The 25,197-nt window shown below is 39.4% G+C and overlaps 1 protein-coding gene across 3 annotated transcripts; it reads left to right on the top strand.

Moving 5' to 3' along the window:
• The first annotated feature begins 315 nt into the window (after positions 1–315).
• Positions 316–3,541, top strand: LOC147432252 (agamous-like MADS-box protein AGL65). 3 transcript variants are annotated; one of them, XM_086492206.1, is made up of 10 exons: positions 316–767; positions 1,143–1,202; positions 1,287–1,305; positions 1,378–1,436; positions 1,549–1,570; positions 1,649–1,710; positions 1,948–2,035; positions 2,392–2,451; positions 2,648–2,775; positions 3,241–3,541. In XM_086492206.1, exons 1-10 carry the CDS (start codon positions 583–585, stop codon positions 3,293–3,295), a joined length of 738 nt encoding a protein of 245 aa, XP_086348332.1. In that variant the 5' UTR covers positions 316–582; the 3' UTR covers positions 3,296–3,541. The 3 variants fall into 3 exon arrangements, with proteins under 3 accessions (XP_086348332.1, XP_086348333.1, XP_086348334.1); XM_086492207.1 differs by having other exon boundaries at positions 322–767; positions 2,395–2,451; XM_086492208.1 differs by having other exon boundaries at positions 322–767; positions 3,112–3,541.
• The last annotated feature ends 21,656 nt before the right edge of the window (positions 3,542–25,197 follow it).

Here is a 25,197-nt window from a genome sequence, read left to right as displayed (position 1 = left end):
GCAAGCTTCAACAAAATCAAAGAGGGGGGGGGGGGGGGGGGGGGGGGGGGGGGGGCTGCGAGATTCTCTCATCTAGAAAGTGATGAATTTAATGAAAATGCACATCCCCTATTTTGCTCGTCTAGCTGTGGAGGAAGCTAGTAGGTGCAATGCAAATGGGAATGCCACGTGGAGGGTGATTCCGTGTAGGAGTGTGTAGGTGTATATGGGTCGTGTCACTGGTGAGTGTGTGTGTGAGGGGGTTGAAAATCTGAATGTTGTAGGCCTAGTGCCACTTGTGTGTCAATGTATGTGGCATGTGGGCGTGTGTGTGTGTATATGTTAGTGTCAAAGTTCAAAGTAGGAAGACCCCTAAATGTAGGGACATTTGGGCCTACCAGATTTAGAGGACCCTAAATCTAGGACCCTTTGGGTCTAGTGAGGGGGCCTTCCCGCTACAAGCCTAGGCTACAATTTGTCTCTTCTTTTAGCTATGCTTTGTACTTCTCCTTTAGCTGCATTGGGCAAAATAGGAAGTGGGCTCTCTCTCTCTCGCTCTCGCTCCTGCGCTCTCCTCCTATTTGGAGGTACATAAAAGAAGAAATGGGGCGAGTGAAGCTTGCGATTAAGACGATCGAAACCTCAGTCGGGCGCCAGGTTACGTACTCCAAGCGCAGAGCCGGCCTCGAGAAGAAAGCTCAGGAGCTCGCCACTCTCTGCGATATCGACCTTCTCCTCATCCTTTTCTCCCCCGCTGGCAAGCCAAGCTGGATCAATGGAAACAAGAGGTTTCCCGTCCTTCCCTCCTACCTCCCTTCCTCTCTCTCTCTCTCAACACACGCGCCATGCACACTTTTTTTGTGTTGTAATCTCTCTCTCTCTCTCTCTCTCTCTCTCTCTCTCACACACACACACACACACACACACACACACACACGCACGATCTCAAACTTAGTCAGTACGCTCCAATTTGCTCACACTGGCTATATGCAGCGGTTTCTTTCAGCTCTGCCTCTCTTACAAAGGGAGTAGTTCTGTTCTTTAAAGTCATGACTCTTGAGCCTCGAGTTTCTCCGTCTTCTGCTCGGCATATTTTATGCTTATGTGTTTTTCTTTGTGCATGAGTTTAACACTCGATCCGCTTTGCAATTCGAAAATGGCAGTCCTCCAGAAGAAGTTCTCACGCGGTTTGCCAATCTTTCCCCTCAGGATAGGGCGAAAAGGTGAGTTTTTGCCACTCTTTTGTTCCTTGTTGTCACGTTGTGGCTTTGGAGTGTGCTAATGCCTCGTTACGTTTTTGGCTACAGGAAGGTGGAAGCCTTGGAGGTCTGAATACTGGCCCACGCTTTTGCTTACAAATTCGCCTCTGGTTATGATTTAACTTGTATTTCCTTGCAGCAACTTAAGCGTGTGTTCAAAAAGCTTGATCATGATGTCAACGTTGAAGAGTACACGCGGCAAGTGTTTTTTGAACAAAAGATGCTATTTTAACATTAATCCTATGCGATTGCTCACGTTTTGCATTCAATGACATGTACGTTTGTCCACTGATTTGGTTTGGAATGTCAGGGTGCCGACACAGAGCATTGAGGTTATTGCCATACTCTTTCCTTACCTGTTATATCTTAGGGAATACAATTTTGATTCTCTCGTTTCTGCTTTCGTGAAGGAATTACACCAGCATCTTCAGCATCTACAGATACAGTACTTGCACTTGCAGCAAAGGCTAAGGTACATCCAAGTCGTAGAAATCGCCGATTAGAGTATTTACACCGATTTGGCTTTTCCAAAGTCATTGGCCATTATTAAATGAATCTGTTAGTACAGCCTTAAAGTTTAAAGCATCAAATGTGTTCAATACACTCTAGAAAGACAGAGCAGGAGGGTCGTTGATTGAGGTTTTTGTGAATAATGCCTAGGTTTTTGGAGGCACCTTCATGTTCTTATTGAGTGTTTTTGATTCTGAAGGGGGTATGAATCATGCCAGACCTTGGAAGAGGCAAACGGTTTAGAAGGTGTATTACACAAAAGGCTTGAGGAGGTTCGTTCACAAAAGGTATGCTCACGTTCTTTTGCTCACGTTCTTTTGCTCACGTTCTTTCTAATAATTCTTTGCCAAGCTTGTTTTATTCAGATTGCATTGTTTAAGAGTCCTTACATGCAGTCAGATTTATTGACAAGCTTGTTTTATTCAGATTGCATTGTTTAAGAGTCCTTACATGCATTCAGATTTATTCGTGATGTCAATTTGCATGATATTTTAAATTCCATCTGCAAGAATGTTGTGAACCTGCACACTTTTTTCTGTAGGTTTTAAACATGCTATGTATTTTACTTAAGAATGTGAAACTTGTTTTTTGATTCTTTTCACTTAGCAGTGATCAGTATTTATTTTTATGGTTGCATATGTAGCAGCAATTGCTCGAGTCAAATCTTTGTATGGTCCCTTACAATGAAAGCATAGAGCAACAGGTATACTGAGCTATTCCTGTGCACAAGGCAATTTTATCGTCTTTAAATCTGAAATACAGCAGAGTTTTTTACAGAGTTTATGACATTCTTGTCTTGACACCTTAAGCTGTGATTGCTATACAATTTATTTATTGCCAAGAGAGCTGTGAGTGGTATGCATTTTAATCAATGCCAAGGCGTTTCTTTTTGTTAATAGCTTTACGCGGAGGTAATGCTTCCGTCATCTATGGAGCAACACCCAGCAACAAATTGGGAAACAGAGAGTAATAGGCAACTTAACACATTGGCTTTTCAACATCTGGCAAACCCTATGTTCATACAAAGGTATTCTTGAACCATTTGTTTGAGCTTTCTCTTAAATGGTAGATTATTTGTATGCACAGTTCTTTTATTATGGTAACTGAATTTATGGTGACCCGAATTGTCATTCGTGTGGGTAGTTTAGTGTGTACTTTTCTAAATGTATGACCAAGGTAGCTGAAGGATTGAGCAGTCTTTTAGTAGTTTTCTTTTCATTATAAGCGGGGGTTATGGGGAAAGGGGTCTATCTGTAGGCCTTGTCTTCTTAGAGGTGGTTGGCTTTTACCTGGTTTAGGGAAAGATGAATAATGTGACCTTGTAATTTGGACTTGTTTATGTATGTCCCTGTTGTTATGGCAGCAACTTACTGTAAAGAATTCCTTGAAGCCTTTCATGTGAACGCTTCATTGAGCATTTGGAGGGGGGAGATTTTACTTGTCCTCACATTTGGGCCCTGGGCTACAAAGAAGTTTCTTTTACACTCCATAGGTACTGCATGGAGTATGGAGCTCCTGGTTGTGGTGAAGCAAGCTTTTCACAATAGAATGTTTTGCAATTCAAATCCTTAGCACTTGCTGTTGTTGCAACCTCGTGTCCATCTGTTGCAGCTCTCTGTAGCCATGGGAAGTTTTTGCCTATGAAGCAAAGTGTGTGATTTGTACATAGCTCACATGCAACTTGTTTAAGAACAAAAGTAGGATGTTGAAGGTGTTGGACAGGGATTGTGGGGTTGCTTGTTTTGTTGAACACATGTTTTTACTTCAATGCTTGGGATATTGTCTTTCCTCCACCCATTGTCAAATATGCTGTGCCTCTTGTGTAATCTCTGAATTCAGATGGCTGCAAAGGTCTCGCAAGACATTGCTGTGAAACTTAGAACATTTGGTTTTGTTGAAGATGTGTCAAATTCTGGCGAACTTTATACTCAGATGTTGTCAGTGATTAGGAGCTCTTAAGCCATTTTAGAAGGTATTGAACTGGAAAGGCATTATTATTTCAAGAGTTTGATGTGTGATAAGATTGCTTATGCTCAAGACCTTCAATGCTGTAGAGGCTGTCCTTCAATAGTTCTGCAACAGATTTTGAATTCTGGTTTTCCCTTCGACTTGATCATCTTTGTCTCCATGGCCACTGAGAGCAGCTAATACAAACCATATCAAACACTGAGTAGGTACCCCCGATTTGTTTTAATTACATAATATCTTGTGCAAGAAAAAATACACCCTGTTAGTCCATCGGGAAGGGAAAATAGTGAGATATGTACGCATTTTTTGTTGCATGAGTTGGGATTTGACATTGATTGTAGATGAATGGCTCTGATGGTTGAGAAGCTAAGGCACAGCTTCAGGACTCTTCTTCGCTTGTTGCTTCAATTCAAGACCCAAAAATGATCAAATTGTTATTTGTCCAAAAGAAACTAAGTGCCTTTTGAAAGAAAGTGGCATTACACAATCAGTTCATTATCACAGGATTTTTTCTCCTAAAGTTTGCAAAGCAAGCATGAAAACCAAGTATTCCGTTCGCGTCATGGCATGGAAATTTTCACGTTAAAAAAATCTCCTATGTTTGTTTCTTGAGAACCAAGATACGAGGCTTGGTTTGTATGAATAAAAGACAATATTGTTGATTTCAAGTAAGTTATCTCTCTTCTGATACTGCTGGATATGCATAATTTGTCTAACTCGGTGCAAAAGCAACTTGTAGATACATTAGTGTCGTAGCTGCCAACCTAGTATAAAAATGTGTGAGCTTCTTAGATTAGCAGTTAATGGTCCCTGTGAAACACCCAAGGTAGCCACCCAAGGAGTAAAAGATGGATCAAATTAGTTGCCTATCAATGCTTGGTCCTCCTAGGTGATGACATAATCTATTCATATGTGAAAATGCTAATGAAATGTTTGACCTATTATTTCCATATAAAATGAGTGAACCCACCTGAGTATGATGGCAATCCCCCCCCCCCCCCCCCCCCCCCCCCCCCCCCCCACCATCTTTATCTCTCCGTTTTTTTGGGACAATTATAAAACTGAGGTACCTGGTGCCACTCAGAATCTAACATAATGCACTCAAAACTTTGCCAATGCTTTAGTCTTCCCTTGGTCTGCAGAAGTTCGGCCATTTTGGAGATTTCAAACAAAATGTATGGTCCTAAGAGTAGGCTACTTCTCACCTGCATAGCAATTGTAGAAGATAGCAACCCTTGTGTAGCCACCACTGCAAGCATCTCTTGCCTAGCTTTCGCAAGATGCTTCCTGACTGCTGCTTCCCACTTCCTCTCGCCCACTCGCTAGTTCTGAGAGTGGTTCCTTAGGTCTGTGTGCGGTGGAAAGCATTGGCGGTAGCTTCCATGGAAAGCGGATGGTTGTTTTCAGCTGCTTCTTTGAGCTCATGTGCGCACTCTTATAACTCCTCGCATTCTAAACAATATCATTGGGGCCCATAGAGAATAAGAGCCTAAAACGGCAGGGCAGAGCTGATAGTGCGTGACTTCTGATTGGAATTTTTGCTATCTTTTGAAGATTTTGTACACCAAAACCAATTTCTTGGATTCCTACAACGTGATCCATTAGAAATACTCAAAAAATATTATGTATGGATCAAGCTTTGGAGCACTCAGGAATATCTAGATTTATCCTCTCCAAATCTTGCACGATCTTAGTAGCCAAAACCCATTGCTTCTTCCATTCATCCACTTCTTTGGTCTTTCCTTTGGCTTTACATACCGCCCTTTGCTTGTCCCACTATTGGCTCTCTCCACTCTACTTGGGCTATCTAGCTGGAACCTATAGGATCTCCTCAATGACAATGCTAGAGCTCCTAGTGATCACATGCACTGGTATTGGATCTACCATGTTTCCTTTGATCACTTCAGCCTTGTGTGCGCATGTGTATCTGGATGGAGAGAGAGAGAGAGAGAGAGAGAGAGAGAGAGAGAGAGAGAGAGAGCTTATTTTTGAAACCATAAAAATTGTACTCCAGAAGGTGGAGGTGGAGATTAAGCCCGGGTTGAGGTTACAACCACTACCAACTATTTAAATCTTAGGTACTAAGAGAGCTAGAGGTAGGTTGATCAAAACATCTTTTCTTCATATATACCATGCAACAACAACACACTCCAATCATGGCAATTCATCAATTTGAGCTTGGAGTGAGTCCACAAAAACAATTGCTTTCATCAACAATTTATGAGCAAGCGATTTGATGTCAATGACAACATGATTCAGTCAGGCACCACCTTTTGAGTGCCATTCATGATTCATGAGGACCTCTCAATAAATTTGTGGTCACACTTTAAGTCTTACTTGTAAGCTAATATTAGCATTAGTAGCCTCAGACTAAAAGTATGCTCAGTTCTCTCAAACAAAAAAATATTCCTTTGCTTCCGAATAATCCAAATGATTTCATTGCGAGCTTATTCAAGTAAAGGGTTAAAATTTAGATTGAATCTTGTAGCAAAATTTGTTCCCAAATTAGGAGTAAAGTCTAGAACTTCGCGGCTCATTGGTGCGACAGAGGACAATTCATAAACAAATGAGGCATACTTTTTACTTTCCTATAGCATTTGCATCAAATTCTGTTAAAAGTGTCCAATTTGCAAGCTCCTTTCTCTTGGCCATAAGGTTTTGTGCATGATGAGCCATAGTAGCATGAATTTCTTTGGATAACTAGCCTTTGATGAAATAATTTGCAAGCTCCTTTCTCTTGGCCACAAGGTTTTGTTCATGATGAGCCATAGTAGCGTGAATTTCTTCAAGTAACTAGCCTTTGATGAAATATCTTGAGGTACAACTCTTTTTTCTCCAAAAAGTGGCCCTACCTCTTTTTACGAGTGACGTGCAGAGGGAGAACTAGGTTAAGACATGGGTGGAGTGTGGCGGAAGCATCATGGAAATGTGCGTAGTGTGTACGGTGGAGAAGCAGGAGACACAGAGTGTGGGTGGAGTCTAGTAGTGTGCAATATATCACCGACTCCTTATTCTATTGATAAGTAGATGGGTTAGTGGTTGTCTAGCCCGCCACTTGGCCGTTACTCTATTAATCGTCCACTTATTGGCCAATGTTGTTTAAGTGGAGTAAATCAAAACTATGTACAACAAACCTGCTTAACTATGAAGCATGACAGTGGATTCACTCACATGCATAAAGTCTATGCAATGTACAAACCATTCAAAAGGTAAGCTCTTCGTAAAAGCATCCGCAAGGTTGTTATTTGTAGACTTTGACAAGCTCGATCCGCTTATTTGTTAACACATCTCCTATGATGTGATACCTCAACTCCGTGTTTCATTTTGAACTGAAATACGAAATTCTTTACCAAAGCAATGTCACTTTGACCACGATGCAACGTTGAAATTTGTTGACCCTTGTCCATGTCTCCTACCATACGTGCAAACCATAAAGCTTCTTTGCTGGCTTTTGACACTGTGACAATTTAAACCTATGTATTGGAAGAGGATGCACAATCTTGAAGACATGATCTCCAAGGGATAGCTCTTTCACCAAACATGAAAAGCCAGATGTAGACCTCTTGTTGTCTACATTCCTTGAATGATTCCTTTCTGTGAATCCAACAATGGATATATCCTTGTTTCTGAGTGTAAGCACTTGCTTGATGTACCTTTCAAGTACTTGAGGACACTTCACTGTATCCCAATATTTCTTGTTAGAGTTAGGCATGTAACAATTCACCACTCCCATTGTAAATACAATGTTTTACCTCATAGCCCCACATGAAACTACCCACTGCTGAGGAATACAAAATCTTAACCATCTCGACCTTCTCAACATCCGATTTAAGAGAATCATTCTGCTTAGTTCCACATATGCTGTCATTGGGGTACTCAATGCCTTCCTCCCCTTGCATATTGAAACAATGCAAGACCTTATATATGTACGATTCTTGAAATAACTCAAAAATGCCCTTTGACTCGTCATGTTTGATACATATACCAAGATAAGTGACCGGCTTCTCTCAAATCCTTCATGACAAAAGTCTGACCCAACAATTGCTTTAAATTGGCAATGTTGTGAGTGTTTTTCGTAGCGATAAGCATGTTGTCGATATACGGCACAAGATGAATGAGTGATTCATCAATGTGCTTCTTTGTATATAAGCAGTGATCCTTTTGAATCTTTTTAAATCCATGGAATTGCATAAGAGTATCAAACTTTTGATACCATTGTTTTGATTGCTTCAAGTCATAAAGTGTTTTTTTGAGTTTATATACAAGTTCTACTTTGTTTGGCTTAACAACCCCTTGCCGTCATTGGGGTACTCAATGCCTTCCTCCCCTTGCATATTGAAACAATGCAAGACCTTATAAATATACGATTCTTGAAATAACTCAAGAATGCCCCTTGACCTCTTATGTTTGATACACATACCAAGAAAGTGATTGACTTCTCCCAAATCCTTCATAACAAAAGTTTGACCCAACAATTGCTTTAAATTGGCAATCTTGTGAGTGTTTTTCGTAGCGATAAGCATGAAGTCGATATATAACACAATACGATTGAGTGCTTCATCATTGAGCTCCTTTGTGTATAAATAGTGATCCTTTTTAATCTTTTTAAATCTATGAAACTGCATAAACGAATCGAACTTTTGATACCATTGTTTGAATTGCTTCAAGCCATAAAGTGCTTTTTTGAGTTTACATACAAGTTTTTCTTTATTAGGCTTAACAACTCCTTCAAGTTGCTGCATGCACACATACTTTTGTAGATCCCCGTGAATAAAATTTTTCTTCATGTCTATTAGGAACAACTCCAACTTCCCACCCAAAGCAATCATCTTGACTATAGGTGAGATTTTTTTATCTACACCTTTTTGTTGCGTGAAAAATTTAGCTAAAAGTCTAGCCTTATACTTAGGCTTTCAATCGCCTGATGTAAACTTTTTCTATCTTGTAAACCCCATACACAAGGTAAAACTTTTTTTCGCTTAGGCAATTTGACCAATTCCTAGGTTTGATTTTTGACTATCAAATTATATTTTAATTGCATAACTTACTTCCAATGCATCTTATCATCTATTTGCATAAATTCTTGAGGTAAAACGGTTCTCTGCTATCAATTCACATTTGGCATAATCCACACTTGGCTGAAATTGCTTAGGAGGATGTGGGGCTCTAGTAGAGTGTCCCAAACCCTAACTACTTCTCTTTGTTCTCTTTGGAGCATTTCTAGTGAAAGGTAGGCTCCTAACTAGACTTTGGAGTTTTTATTAAAGAGGCAACATCCTCAAATGCGACTCTTCTAAACTCAACCTCTTTGATAGGATTTTTATGCATCTTTGGCTCATTGAAGATCATGTGTAAGATGCCAATACTTTTACAAAATTCAAAGTGCTAAAGACGATATCCCATCTCTCTATCTGCATTAATATAATATCTAACTTTACCAAATGATTTTCTCATATTAAACTGATAATTTAATAAGGGAAGATAAAAAGGGAACAAGGGTTAGGATATAGATATGTGCTTCTATGCCTATCTCAACAGGGGACCAAAAAGAGAAATGGTTGCATCTCAATAGGGATCCAAAAGGAGACGGTCTATCAAAGAGAAATGTGCAATAAGTGCTTCTACATTTACCTCAGAGCAAAGGACCAAGAGGAGAGATTGTTACATCTCAATAGGGTCAAAAAGGAGGTAGTCTATCAAAGAGCAACGTGCATCTAATGGAGCTTAAAAGACCTTAGGGTTAGCTTCATTAAAGACCTCCAAAAGTTAGTGTTAAAAAGTCCTTTGACCTTAGGCAAGTTAGGGCTGACCTTGAGGTGGGAACCCTACCCAAGCATGAGGTGCTTGTCGGCTTGCTAACTAAAGTGCTTAAAATGTTTGTGGGAATCTTGCCCAAAGCTTGAGGTGATTTTTATGCTTGATTGGTTAAGTTCTTGAAGTATTCAATTCAAACCAAATGACTTAAGAAGCATAAAAAACACATGTTCAAATGATCCTTCACTAAGTGCTTGAAGTATTCAATTTAAGCCAAATGACTTAAGAAGCATAAGAGACACATGTTCAAATGATCCTCCACATGTGGCCCTCATGATGTGCTTGAATTCTATTGGATAGGTTTTAAAGGGGTCCAATGAGAATTTAGATGCATAAAAATAAATAATTAAGTTCTTTCTCTCAAAGAGAAAAAAGAGGACACATGTCCAAATGAAATAATTAATACGAGCGAGAGAGAGAGAGAGAGAGAGAGAGAGAGAGAGAGAGAGAGAGAGAGAGGTGTGGACCAAGCATGAGAGGGGGTATACTCTCCCACACACACACACACATTCTCTCATTGTGTGGAGTGCAAAGTGCAAGAGCTCCATATCCTTCTGCAAGCTTGTTGAGAAGTTGAGAGCCTACAACAACACTCTTAGCTACGGAATGCAAATCCAACCAAGAGCCATGCTTCAATGCTTAATCTTGTCATCTTCTTCATCTTCATTAATATGCTATTATGCTATGATAAGCAAGAAGAGTGATGATAAGTGAGGAACTATTTCTTTCTCCTATGGATGATTCTTTTTCCTCTTCCTTACCCTCATTCCCCTCTAGCTCTCTCCACCTTCGAAGGTGTTTGAGGCCTTGGGACCGAGGCTTGGGATAGTTAATGCTTTTTGCAAGTTTATGTTATGCTCGTGATGCATGAAGCTTTCCATCTTCATAGCATCACTAAGGTCACAAGGAACACAAAGATTGTATTGTACCAAGTCTCTCTTGATGGGAGAATCTATAATACAAATGCCTTTTGGAGGAGGGACTGACTCCAAGTAAATCCAGTCCTCAACTTTTGTCACGTTCTCTAATAATCTCTCTCTTGTAAAAGTATTGTTCATGCCAAGTTAATTAAGTATTATGTTCATGTTGCTACCATCAATTAAGTTCACCCTCTATGTTCTCAAAGTAATTTCACAAAAATGCTCACTTAATTCTCTTAATTCTGCTATTCTCAAAGTTCACAGGCAATTTCTCATTACATTGGTATTAGAGCATTTGGTTTCTCTTTTCTTGCTTAAGAAGAGAGGTCCTTAAGTAGCCTATTAATGGTTGATTTTGTAATTATATTAGGGTAAGTGAGACTGAAATCTATTATCGGTTTTGTTGAGCCCACTATGTGGGATATGGTGCACACTTCGGGAGCTTTGGTCTTAATAATGGGGTATTTTTAGACTTGCATACGGATTTACCATTATTGAGCTAGTCCGAAAGGAGATATTCCTCGACAATTCTGCTATGTTAGACCCACTCCACTACTCTCTATAATTAACCAATTCGAGCCGTGGGTGTAGATACTTAAGTGCTTATTTTCAAAGGCTAAGAGAGGTAGCAACTAAGGTTTTGAATTAACAAAGGATACACTAAGTAAACCCAAAAGTATAATTAGCATGGCTGACAATAACCAAGAGAGTAGAATGAACATTGATAACTTTGATTTTGCACATGAAGGTGTTAATGATGATGCCCCCATGTTTATCAATTATCTTATTACTAGGTTGCATCAAGCTATGGACAACCCTACTTTGCAAGCCAAAGTTACCCAACAACTTCATGGTTATGGGATTTCCCTTCCTCTCCAAGAAAAGAGAGAGTTTAGGAGGCCTCTTGATGAGACTCCCAAAAGAAGACTCTCTCCCATAAGACAGGAGGAATCCAAAAAATGAGAAAGAAGTGAATCCTTAAGTTCCTCTAAAGATGTGGCCCCATGAAGACGGCGGTCTAGACTATTGCGAACTCCTCCCAAGAGGAAACGGTCAACCTATAGTCCTTGTCCTCGTCACTCCAAAAGGGAAGAGAGGAAACAAAGGAAGAAAAAGGCAAGAAAGAGCTCACCCTCTTCTCCTTATTCTTCACCTTCCTTCTCTTCCGACGAAAGCTATGGCTATTCTCCTAGAGAATACAAGAGGGGAGGACATCGCAAATCATACCCTGCATGGCGAAGATCACAAATTCTCAAGAAGTTCAAAGAGGGAGGAAAGAGTATCTCTTTTCTCACCTATGCTGACACCTTTGGTGCCACAGACAAAGTATTGGTCTTCATCCAACAATTTGATGCGGCCTTTGGAGACAAGGGCGTCACAGAGTCCTCCAAGCTGCACCATGTAGCTATGCACTTTCAGAAATCTGTTCGTCAATGGTGGGCTAGCCTTAGTGGCAATGGAGATGTCCTAAAGACATGGAAAACTCTACGAGTTTCCATCATGAAGCAATTCCTTGCAAGCGATGCAAAGGACAAAGTGCTTACTGAATGGTAGAGCTTGAAGCTGCTCTTCAATGAGTCTATCCACAAATACGTAGACAAGTTTTGGGATTTACATCTCAAAGCTACTATCTTTCAAAGAATAGACTTCTCCGAACAAAAGCAACAATTTTGTGTTGTATTACCTGAAGAAATGACCGAGTATGTCAACTCACAATGGCCTAGCACTATCACCGAAGCCATCCACAACACTATGGTTGCTTCAAGGATCAATTTTCAACAAGGGGTGATAAGAAATTTCAAGCCCATGGAAAACAAGGATCAAAATGAAGCTAAAGGGAAGAGAAATGCTCAAAACTCTTCCCAAGACAACACCAACAACAATAAGGCCAAGAAGAAAGGAGCTTACAAAGGTAAAAATAAGCTCTCTTCCAAAGAATTAGAGGCCTTTCATAAAGACCATAAATGCTTTAAGTGTGGGGAGCAAGGACATGGTTATCGTTGTTGCCCCAAAAGAAATGTACTCAATGACACTCCTAGAGCTTCCATGGTTGAAGCTCCAAAAGAGGATACTCATTGCAAAGGCTCATTCCTCTCCTATGCTTGGGGAAAGATAACGGAACATGATACCTTCATCTTGTTTGACCCTAGATCTACTCACAAATTCATATCAACGGAGTTCGCCACCAAGTTGGGCATTCAAGATTTTGAGATGGGAGATACTGTAACCGCTGACACAGCTTTCACGGGACAACAATCCTCCGTTATTCCCTTGATTGGGAAGTTGCGGCTTCATGTCCAAAGCTACGTCGACAAAGAAGACTTTTTTATCTCTCCTCTCCAACATGAGGATGTTATCCTACGGGCACCATGGTTCAACCGCATTGCTGTCAACATGAAGTTCCCTGAAAGGAGAATCTTTTTCACCTACAGGGAAAAGAGCATGTAGATAGATGCTAATGATTCGGGGAACACCATATCCCTGGTAAATATGCTTGCTTTTGATAAGTCAATGAAAAGCTCTATTTTTGCATATATGATTTTGTTAGAGAATCTGTAAATGATTTTAATGTTTTTACAAATAGCAATAAAGGAAATCAAGAGGAATTATAGTTTTCTAATTTCCTAAAATGGCTTCCAAGATGTTTTCATTGATGACATCCCTAGTGAGCTACCTCCAAAACGAGGGGATGATGACCATGCAATAGAGCTTCTACTAGGAAGCTCACCGCCTAATAAACCTCCTTATTGAGTTTCACAAGCTCAACAAGAGGAGATCATGAGGCAAGTGCATGAATTGGTAGAAAAAGGGACGGTGAGGCGTAGCTCCTCTCCATTCTCTTCACTAGTACTTTTAGTGTGCAAAAGAAAGATGGCACATATCACATGTGTGTCGACTTTAGAGCACTAAATAGGATCACTATAAAAAAAAAGATTTCCCGTGCCGCAGCTAGAAGATCTATTTGATAAGTTACAAGTTTTGACCTGACCAATGCTCCAACCGCATTCAAACTCACGATGGATAAAAATATTCAGGCCACTCAAATTCTCTTGAGGAGTACAAGTGACACCTCCAGGTAATCTTTCAAGTTGTAAGAGAGAATAGGCTTTTCATTAATCAAAAGAAAAGTGACTTTTTCCTACAAGAGATTCCATATTTAGGTCACATTATCTCTGAAGAGGGTATATGTATGAATCCATCACTTGTACTCCTCAAATTCTCTTGAGGAGTACAAGTGACACCTCCAGGTAATCTTTCAAGTTGTAAGAGAGAATAAGATTTTCTTTAATCAAAAGAAAAGTGAATTTTTCCTACAAGAGATTCCATATTTAGGTCACATTATCTCTGAAGAGGGTATATGTATGAATCCATCAAAGTTGGAGGTAATAAAAGCATGGCTTAATCCAAGGAATCTACATGAGCTAAGAAGCTTTATTGGCATGTGTGCATACTATAGACGCTTCATAGCAAAATTCTCTCAAATAGCAGGACCATTGCATGAATTAACAAGAAGAACGTTAAGAACTCATGGACTGCTAAAGAACAAAAATCTTTTGACAAACTCAAATAGAGGCTTACCTCCCAACCAGTCTTTATGCTTCCGAATCTCTCAAAGCCATTTGAGGTCCACTGTGATGCTTGTGATGATTGCCTTGGAGCAGTTTTGCTCCAAGAAGGGCATGCCATAGCGTATGAGAGCCGAAGGCTCAATGCAGATAAATGGGTCTTGGGCATATATGAAAAAGATCTTTTAGTTGTTCTACATGTCCTAGACACATGGAAACACTATCTCTTGGGGGCTCCATTCATCCTACGAATGGATCACAAAGCCTCAAGAAATTCATGACGCAAACCAAGCTCTCCAACAAACAAATGAGGTGGGCAAATTTTGTTTTGCAATTTAAATTTCATATTGCTCACATTGCTGGCAAGCACAATCAAGTGGTCGATGCACTTTCACAATGGCCAAGGGTAAATGTGGTGTAAGCAACTCACAATGATATATCTTTTATGATAGATGAGTATGTTATTGACCGAGACTTTAGCAGGTAATTACAACCTTGCATTAGAGAAGAAAAAAAAAAGAACCATTCACCTTGAAGGATGGTTATCTTCCAAACGGCAATAGGCTATGTGTTACTCGCCAATACAATAATAAAGTCATGTATGAATCCTATGCTTCTCCTTATGCGGGGCAAAGAGGGATTCCATAATCTACTCTTCGAGGAGTAGAAATGTACTTCTGTTGGTCTACCATGAAAAGAAAACATACAAGAGTATGTTTCAAAATGCGTGGTATACCAAAAATTGAAATTTGATCGAGGGAAGCAACTTGAATTGTTTCAGATGACAGGCTTAGCAAGAAAACACACTCTATGCCTGTCAAAAAGACTATTAAGGCACATCAAATGGCAACCCTCTTTAGATCTCAAATTTTCAAGTATCATGGCTTGCCAACATCCATAGTGTTAGACAAAGATCCTAGAATGGCCAATAATTTCTAGAAGGGTCTCTTTGAGAATCTAGGAAGTAGATTAAGTTTCTCTTTCGGCCTATCATCCACAATGAGAGAAGTACCTACCTCTTATAGAGTATGCGTACAATGACATTGTACATACTTCTATGGGGAAAGCACCTTTCGGGGTTAAAGAGGGAAAATCCAAAAAGTCCCTTACTACTTAATTACATGGGAAGATCTTCGTTGGTGATGAATATAGCCGAGACTTACAAGAATCTTTTCCAAAGATTAAAAAGGTTATATCCATCTCATAGAAAAGGCAAAAAGGGTTGCTGCTAATAAGTACAGAAGAGCCTTAGTCTTTAAGGAAAATGATTGGGTCTTGCTAACGTTTTTCAAGGCTCATTAAGGCATACTACGGACAAGAATCCTACGAGCCACCAAGAGTATTATGCTAAACTAGCAAAAAGATACAATGGTCCTTTCTTTTAAAATTTTTAAAGCCAATCAATGAGATGGATTTTCAATTAAAGTTGCCCAACCATTGACTCATGCACAATGTTTTCCATGAGAGCTTACTTAAGCCTTACAAAGGAGAGCCACCAAAAGAACCAATAATGGAGGTCGTGTCAGAGATCGAAGATCAAGAAGAGGTGTTGCAGCCCGAATTGATTCTTTGAACACGAAGACAAGGTATTAAGAAATAGTAAGATTATCCGATGATATCTTACTAAGTTTAAGAACTATCCTTTTAAAGATGCTAGATGGATGCTAGATTGATGCAAGGAACCTAGTTTAAGGATAATATGAACCTTGTCAATGCTCCGGGGGATTCACTGTGTTTTTTCGTATGGTACCACGTAAGTTGGATGTCTATTTGTGAACTCACATTAGAGTTGCCTATATCTAGCAAATATGGGTTTGCAAAAGGAGAGACCCTATGGCCAACCCTATGGTGTCACCTCAACCAACGATAGTTTTTGACGGCCTTCTGCCCTTCAAATGGCTGTAAACCTTGCGTTGGAAGGGTTTCCTCGTGAAAAACCCTGCACTTGAAGGGGTCAAATTGAAGTTGCCCTTCAACTTTGAAGAAAGAAAATCTGTCTGATCTGTCATTAGAAGGGCTAGCCATGCAATTGCCCTTCAAAAACCGGCGTCAAAAGTGAGCTATATTTTGTGATGATTTATAGTATTAATGATAATTTTTAGGAAAAATTACCAAAATACCCCTCTACTTTGTGGAAATTCCCAAAATACCTTTCAAATTTCAAAAAATTCACAAATACCTCTATTTTTATTTCGTTATCGAAATTCATCATTCGACCTGTGAAGTTTAAAGTTTGGATGTTGGAGTTTGTCCATGACTCCATGGCCGTGTGAAGTTTGAACGCCTATGCAACCCTTAGGGCCTAAAGGCCACATTGAGTCATGACAAATTCTCATACTCGTCCTGAATCGTCTCTGCCTGCTTCTCGTGAGTCCAAAGTTGTCACTGAGCAGTGAGTCGTCGTCGCTTTCACCTCCACTATGCATTTCTCTCAACTCAGGAGTTTGAGTCATGACTTGTTGGCACTGAGTCCTACTGTGCACAATCGAGTTCCTCTGCTGACTTGCTGAGTTCGACTGTCCTAGTCACGAGTCCTACGACCTGGTTGAGAGCTGCAATGTGATGTTTCACACTCTGTCCCGCTCTGATGGTCGACTTGGTTGAAGCTTCGACCTACCGCGACTCAGTTGAAGACCTGCTACCTCTTCCGATTTTGCCCGGTATTTACAGTTTAGCTTATGTAAATTTTTCGGTTTTCTTCAAGGTTTTCTTCTAAAAGTTGCTATAAACTTGAGCTTTTATCCATGTCTAGAGCCTGTGGTCAAATATCTATGTTTTGTAAAACCCTTCAACTTTAGTCATTTTACCTTTAGAAGTTTAAGTCTTTAAAAATAAACATTTCTTGAGCACTGAAATGAATCCACATACACACACAAATAAGCTAAAAACTGAAAAATCTACTCCTTGCGAAGTTTGAACCTTCTTCCTCTTCAATTTCTTATTTCCACATACTGACCTTGATAATTTTATGAGGAAGCCACATATTTAGTTAACACAAACACGTGGAAGTCTCTATTAAAAACAAAACTATATTGTGGGTCCTATTTTTCAATACACTAACTAAGAACTTCTCATTCAAAACCACTTTATCCATATTTCAGTATATTCTTTTGTACTAATGGAGTGGGCATAACTGAATAAAACTTAAAAGTTTTAAATGCCTCAATATTTTTTTGTTTTGGCTTTACTCACAATTTTGAGTGGTAGTGTTGTATTAACAAAATGTTAAGTTGTGCTTCTTTTTACAATAAAAAGTGTTATAGATTTTAAGATTGTTAGTTTCTTTTCTATATAGTTACACATTCTATAGTTTCAATTTTTCGCATGGTCATATCCTCTAATTAGAGGTGCTTCAAAATTGGACGGACATACTGGCTTGACCGATTGTGTTACCTTGAGCTTTAGTTTCTTGTCAAGACACGTCTAGCATACCTTGGATCTATATGACACACATACATAGTCTCAATTTGTCACATGGTCATATGGCTTGATCGGGTGTGTAATCTTGAGCTATCCATTTTTACCTCCAGTCCTTCTAGCTATCCATATGGCTTGATTGAGTCTCTTGAGCTATCCATTCTTATCAAATGTTAAGTTGTGTCTCTTTTTACAATAAAAAGCGTTATAGATTCTAAAATTTTGAGATTATTATAGAGTGTGAGATAAGTGGGTCATTACATTGCGTACAAAATCCGTATGAGGGGGGATGGCTCATTGCGAGAATCGCCGTATCTTATCCGTATATAGGGGGGTAGGTTAGCATGTAAGATATTGTACATAGGGGGTTTCTCTAGTTTGAATGCACGTAGGTGACATCCCCCCATTATTAATGGTGAATCCCCTGGGGTCAATGCTTACAATGCTATGCTAGAGTAAGCAAATGAAAATGCATTTTAAATGAACAATGTTTTTGTCTTATAAGACTCGTTCTCTTTCTTTTATCGTGCACAAAATTTAAGAAGTATGCATACTTAGGATCATGTTTGTGGTGACAACGTCTCCCAAACACCAAGTAGAGCTTGTCACTCTACTTTGGAAGTATGATATGGACTAAAGAGCAGACATGCTTGCGGCAGCTAAGTCTCCCGAGCACCAAATGGATTAGTCATCCATTCTGGAATGATGTCATAGGGTAAAAAGGGATCCTCTACCCGCTAAGAAATATGGACTAATGACTAGGCTTTATCTTCTCTACCTCATAGTCAAGGACGACTATGATTTCAAGAGAGAGGTAATGTCATAAAATATAATATCTAACTTTATCAAATGATTTTCTCATATTAAACTGATCATTTAATATGGGAAGATAAAAGAGGAACAAGAATTAGGATATAGATATGTGCTTCTAAACCTATCTCAACTGGGGACCAAAAGGAGGAATGATTGCATCTCAATAGGGGTCCAAAAGGAGACGGTCTACCAAAGAGCAATGTGCAATAAGTGCTTTTAGATTTACCTCAGTAAGGGACGAAGAGGAGAGATGGTTACATCTCAATATGGGTCCAAAAGGAGGTAGTCTATCAAAAAGCAACGTGCATCTAATGGAGGTTAAAAGACCTAGGGTTAGCTTCAGTAAAGACCTCCAAAAGTTAGTGTTAAAAAGTCCTTTGACCTTTGACCTTAGGCAAGCTAGGGCTGACCTTGAGGTGGGAACCCTACCCAAGCATGAGGTGCTTGTCGGCTTGCTAACTAAAGTGCTTAAAATGTTGGTGGGAACTTTGCCCAAAGCTTGAGGTGATTTTTATGTTTGATTGACTAAGTGCTTGAAGTATTCAATTCAAACCAAATGACTTAAGAAGCATAAAAGACACATGTTTAAATGATCCTCCACTAAAACCAAATGACTTAGAAAGCATAAAAGACACATGTCAAATGATCCTCCACATGTGGCCCTCATGATGTGCTTGACTCTTATTGGATAGATTTTCAATGGGAATTTAGATGCATAAAAATATTTAATTAAGTTCTTTCTCTCAAAGAGGAAAAAGAGGACACATGTCCAAATGAAATTATTAAATAATGTGTGTGTGTGTGTGTGTGTGAGAGAGAGAGAGAGAGAGAGAGAGAGAGAGAGAGAGAGAGAGAGAGAGAGAGGTGTGGACCAAGCATGAGAGGGGGGTATACTCTCCCACACACACACACACACACACACACACACACACACACACACACACACATTCTCTCATTGTGTGGAGTGCAAAGTGAAAGAGCTCCATATCCTTCTCCAAGCTAAACAAGAACAGTGATGATAAGTGAGGAACTATTTCTTTCTCCTATGGATGATTCTTCTTCCTCTTCCCTACCCTCATTCGCCGCTAGCTCTCTCCACCTTCGAAGGTGTTTGAGGCCTTGGGACTGAGGCTTGGGATAGTTAATGCTTTTTGCAAAGTTTAGGTTATGCTCATGATGCATGCAACTTTCCATCTTCATAGCATCACCAAGGTCACAAGGAACACAAAGATTGTATTGTACCAAGTCTCTCTTGATGGGAGAATCTAAAATACAAATGATTTTTGGAGGGGGGACCGGCTCCAAGTAAATCCAGTCCTCAACTATTGTCATGTTCTCTAATACTCTCTCTCTTGCAAAAGTATTGTTCATGCCAAGTTAATTAAGTACTATGTTCATGTTGCTACCATCAATTAAGTTCACCTTCTATGTTCTCAAAGTAATTTCACAAAAATGCTCACTCTAATTCTCTTAATTCCGCTATTCTCAAAATTCAAAGGCCATTTCCCATTACACTGCATCATATTCAAGAAAATTATATTTGTGTGACTTTGGGTCAATCTTGTTTCTAAGCTCCTTTGGCACATGAGAATATGTTTCGTAAACCAAAGACACATAAATGATCATAGTGTGGTTTCTTGCCTGACCACAACTCACATGGAATCTTATAATTCAATGGCATACTAAGCGATCTATTGATAATGTGAACTACTATCCAAACAACTTCAACCCAAAATCCTTGTGCCATTTTTTTCATAAAAAGCATAGGTCATAACATACTCTTGAATTGTGCGATTCATACACTTAGCTACTCCATTTTGGACGAGTGTGTATTGCATAGTAAACATTCACCTAATCCATGTCTTGGCATATAAGTCTAGCATGCCTTTCAAGACATGTTCTCCATCATACTCAATTTTCAAACCCTTAAGTTTTTCTTGGTTGACAATCCATAAATTGCTCCTAAATATAGTTTTGTATTTTAAGTCATTTAGATGTTCAGAAGAGATCAAACTCTTAGGTAACTCAAGAATATGTTTGATATTCTTTAGCATAAGCTTCATGCCACGTGGAAGTATGAGTTTTATGTTTTCAATTCCAATGATCTCAAGCTCATGAGAATCACCCAATTGGACTAGACTATAATAGATCTTCACATAGGAGGAAAACCCATTCTTTATGCGACGTAACATGGAAACTCACACCAAAATCTAGCATCCATTTGTGTGTATAACTGATATATCGTGTGTGATGTAGGTATCTACAATGAAATCTCAGGTGAAAATTGTCATGAAAATTAATTTCTAACCTTCTAAAAGTATTCTCCATCTTAATTTGGCCACTTAGGTTAGGGGGAAAAAAAAGAGAACAATTGAAGTTGATTTAAGTGCTTATTATTAATGGCTCGATCAAAGACTTGGGAACAAAAGGAGAGTACATAAAAGAGCAAGAGTAATTGTTGTGTAGTTATCTCAGTCTTATGTACAGGCCAAGGAAGGATAAATATATCCCGAGAAACCTTGATCAAAGGTACATGACAAAGGAGGTTAGCTAGAGTAATTATAGGAGTCTAAAAATAGAAAGTACATGTGCTAAGTTTAAGTCATGGAAATAAGTCTTTAGACCCCAAGTATGAAGTTTGGAAGCCTTATGATAAAGTTTTAACTTTCCACAAAAAGTCTTAATTTAGCAGGTTCTGGTATGACACCTCCAAAGCACTGTACTAAGGTTTTGCACAAGAGGTGAAGTTTTAAATTCCAAGGGTGCGTTTTATTTTTACCAAAGTCCAACATGATTTAACAGGTCTTAAATTAGTAGGTAGGCTGTAGCTTAGGTCAGATTCGGAAAGCCAAAGGATAGTGCAAAGGTCTTGCATCCGAGTCGGTAAAATTAAAGGTAAGTCTATTATTTTTAATTAATGCTTGGAAGAATTAAAAGTCTAAAGTTAAGATCAACCCCACCATTTTTGGTAAGTTGATCCTAGATCTTCTCTTCCAAGTTGATGTGTGTGTGTGTGTGTGTGTGTGTGTGTGTGTGCACCCTTGCTTTGTGGGAGTTGATGTGTGTGCGTGTGTGTGTGTGTGTGTGCACCCTTGCCAAAGAAAATCAAATCTGGGAAAGAATAGAAAGGTGAGGGAGGGTGCAAGTATTAGCATATTCATGCACTTACATTTTTATACTTTACTTCTCATTGGTCCACATTGTGAGCATTCCATAAATTAGCAAGGGGTCTCGTGGGGTTTTTCTTGCACTATCTCTCTCATTTTTGCTCTCTTTCAAAGTGCACATTGTGGGCAAGCAAAATCTCTCTCTCTCTGTCTCTCTCTCTCTCTCTCTCTCTCTCTCTCTCTCTCATTGTCATGGGAGCTTAAGAGATAGTCTCCATGCTCGAGAACTTGGCTATGGATGCAAATCCAAGAAAGTAAAATATTTATCGAGGCTTCATCTTCACCATCATCTTCAACTAATCTATTATGCTAAGCTATGCTAAGAGATTTCCCATGAGTAAGGTTAAAATTCTCTTGCTTGAAAAATACTTCTCTCACCCTCATCTACCTCTTACCCCGTAGTTTTTTCTTCTCGTTGGGGTGTTTAGGACTTGGGAGGGTTACACCATGGAGTCTTGAAGAACACCATCTTCTTGGTTCGAGGAAAGCTCCACAAGAGCACAACTTGTGTTGTAATCAAAGCTCTTTTTAAGAGAGAGTCGTAACACAAATTTCTTTTAGAGGGGGGATCGGCTTCAAGCAAATCCGATCCTCATCAGGCTGAAAATCTTAATTGTGGTATTCTCTTTGAATTATGTGCATGGTTTTCAATGTTCTAATGTGTGAATGTGCAATGAAATCAGTCTGACACAAGCTCTAGTATCCTCTTCAAAATTCTCTTAAGGAAAAATCTCTCCTTTCATAAGTTAAAACTTTTCTTAATCTAAATTAAGTGTTTACTCTTTGACAAAAACCAATATGTATCAAGTATGAGTCGTTTCAAAAATATCACGAGTCTTAAGAGACTACAACGTTGATTTCCTCAACTATCTGTGTATCATTGTCAAACTTCTTAGTCTTTTGAGACTTCTTGTCTCTTTGTGTAGCACCAAAAATCTTGTTTTACATGCTCTTTCTTATGGCAATAACATCACTCAACACTATGCATGGAACCATAAGACTTACTATGAGACTTCTTGTGATCCTAAGACTTGGCACAATCATTAGTGCAACTTCTCTCTTTGCAAGACTTGCAATGTAAGAATCACCACTCTTGTCATAAAATCTAATATCTAAATCTAATAACTAACCAACCCAAATGATTTTCTCATATTAAACTGATCATTTAATGCGGGAGAATAATCGGGAACAAAGGTTAGGATATAGACATGTGCTTATAGATCTATCTCAACACAGGGCCAATAGTAAAGGGGCCCAAATGAGAGATGGTCTATCAAAGAGCAAAGCTAACCAATGGAGCATAAATACCTTAGGGTTGCTTTATTAAATACCTCCAAAGGTTAGTGTTAAAAAGTCCTTTGACCTTAGATAAGCTAGGGCTGAGCTTGAGGTGGGAACCCGGTCCAAGCTTGAGGTGCTTGTCGTGCTGCTTGATGACTATGGTGCTTGTCGTGTTTGATGACTATGGTGCTTGAGGTGCTTGTCGTGTTTGATGACTAAGGTGCTTTAGGTGCTTGTCATGCTTGCCGACTAGGGAGCATGAGGTGCTTGTGGGAACACTACCCAGGCTTGAGGTGCTTTGTCATGCTTGGTGATTAAGGTGCTTAGGGATAAGGTGATCAAAAGTCAACAATGATACCTACAAGGAGGGGGCGAGCCCTACAAGAGGGGGGATGAGAGAGAACACACACACCCTCACACAAGGCAAGCTTGGTACAAAGAAAGCAAAAGGGACACTTGACAAGTTCCTCCTCATGTTGCCCTCATGGTGTGACTAAAGCCTATTGGTTTGCCACCCAAGGGGTCCAATGATAATTTAGAAGATTTAATTAATTGTTTTTGCATTTATCAAGTCCTCTCTCTCAAAGGGGAAAGGGGGACACTTGTCCCAAGACTACCCTTGTTGCTTGTAATGCATCCTGCATGTGATTGGCCAATTTTGCAGGGTCCAATGAGCATCAAGCTTGAGCTACAAGGGGGGGTCGACCAAGGAAGCTAGGGGCATGCTTGGGGGGTATACTCGCCCCCCCCCCCCCCCCCCCCCCCCCACACACACACACACTCTCTCTCTCTCTCTCTCTCTCTCTCTCTCTCTCTCTCTCATTGTGTGAAGTGAAAAGTGCATGATCTCCATCTCCTTCTCCAAGTTAGTAGAGAAGTTGAGAGCCTACACCAACACTCTTGGCTATTATGGGATGCAAATCCAACCAAGAGCCATGTTTCAAAGCTTAAACTTGCCATCTTCTCCATCTTCATTACTATGCTATTGTGTGTGCTAGCAAGAAGAGTGATGATAAGTGAGAAACTAATTCTTTCTCTATGAAATGTTTCTTCTTCCTCTTCCCTACCCTCATTCCCTGCTAGCTCTCTCCACCTTCGAAGGTGTTTGAGGTCTTAGGACTAAGGCTTGGGATAGTTAATGCTTTCCACAAATTTTATGTTATGCTCGTGAAGAATGAAGCTTTCCATCTTCATTGCATCACCTAGGTCACAAGGAACACAAATATTGTATTGTAACAAGTGTTGCTTGATGGGAGAAACTATACTAATACAAATGCCTATATTGGAGGGGGGACTGGCTCCACATAAATCCGGTTCTCAACTGTTGTCATGTTCTCTAAACTCTCTCTCTTACAAAATTATTGTTCATGCCAAGTTAACTAAATGCTGTGTTTATGTTGCTACCATCAATTAAGTTCAACCGCTATGCTCACAAAGTAATTTCCTAAAAGTACTTTTCTAATTTTCGCTACTCTCAAAGTTAATAGGCCATTTCCATTACAACTCTTGACAACTCAAGAGATTCTCTATGAATCTCCTTGGTGAGAGAAAACTAGTGACTACATCATTGTAAACCAACTTGTGTTAAGGCATATAGTTACTTATGGCCTTTTAGAAAGTACCCAGTAAGGAAGAAAGTGAGCATAACAAGAAGATATACTGAATTTCTTCATTGAAATGGTGCTACTTTCTTTCATACAAAGCTCAAACAACTTCTTCATCAAGTAAACTTTATTACTACGCTCTTGCTTTGGTATGTACTACACAACTTCTCCCATAAGGCACGAGAACTAGCTACCCAACAATAGTGAAATAAATTGACTCTAGAAGATGTAAATGAATAGTGGATATAGCTTTTGCATCAAGTGATTTCCACTAGGCATTTGTGTATCCATCGCCCTCTTGGTGTTTAAACAATGCCTCCCATTGACCTTTAAGATCAAAACATCTTGAATCTACTCCTTCAAATACTAAAGTTTGTGCCATTAAACTTCCAGATCTTATAAATGTCCTTCTCAAAAGTAAAATCCATAACTGACAAGTGTCCATTTTTTGGGCAAAATCTTGGGAATATTTTGGGGCAAAGTTTTCCTGGTAAAATGAGCAAAATCTCAAACTAATATAAGCATAAAAGCAACAAAAACATTGAACATATACATAAAGGGTAACCACCGTCTAGAAATGCATGTATCTGATCCGATCCTATGATTGCCAACATGGTGTCGAAAGCACCTAGTCCTCTCTATATATTTCCCATGGAAACTTGCAAGGCTTTGTATAAGGGGTACTCTAGTAACTTGTAGCACCAAAAGGATCTCAACACTCAAAAATCTCTCAGCTTAATATAATCTTACCACGACCAAAAGGCTATGTAGACTCAAGGTGATGATCAAGTCTTAGAAATGATCATAAATTGTAATTATATCCCATAAATGGCTCCACAATTGATGTACGAGGCAGCATCCACAATTCAATGTACATAGAACGGGATAATCACTACTAG

This window comes from Adiantum capillus-veneris, chromosome 20 (assembly GCF_014529385.1).
Source record: "Adiantum capillus-veneris isolate H3 chromosome 20, ASM1452938v2, whole genome shotgun sequence".
NCBI lineage: Eukaryota > Viridiplantae > Streptophyta > Polypodiopsida > Polypodiales > Pteridaceae > Adiantum > Adiantum capillus-veneris.
This window is presented reverse-complemented; position numbering and strand designations above follow the sequence as displayed.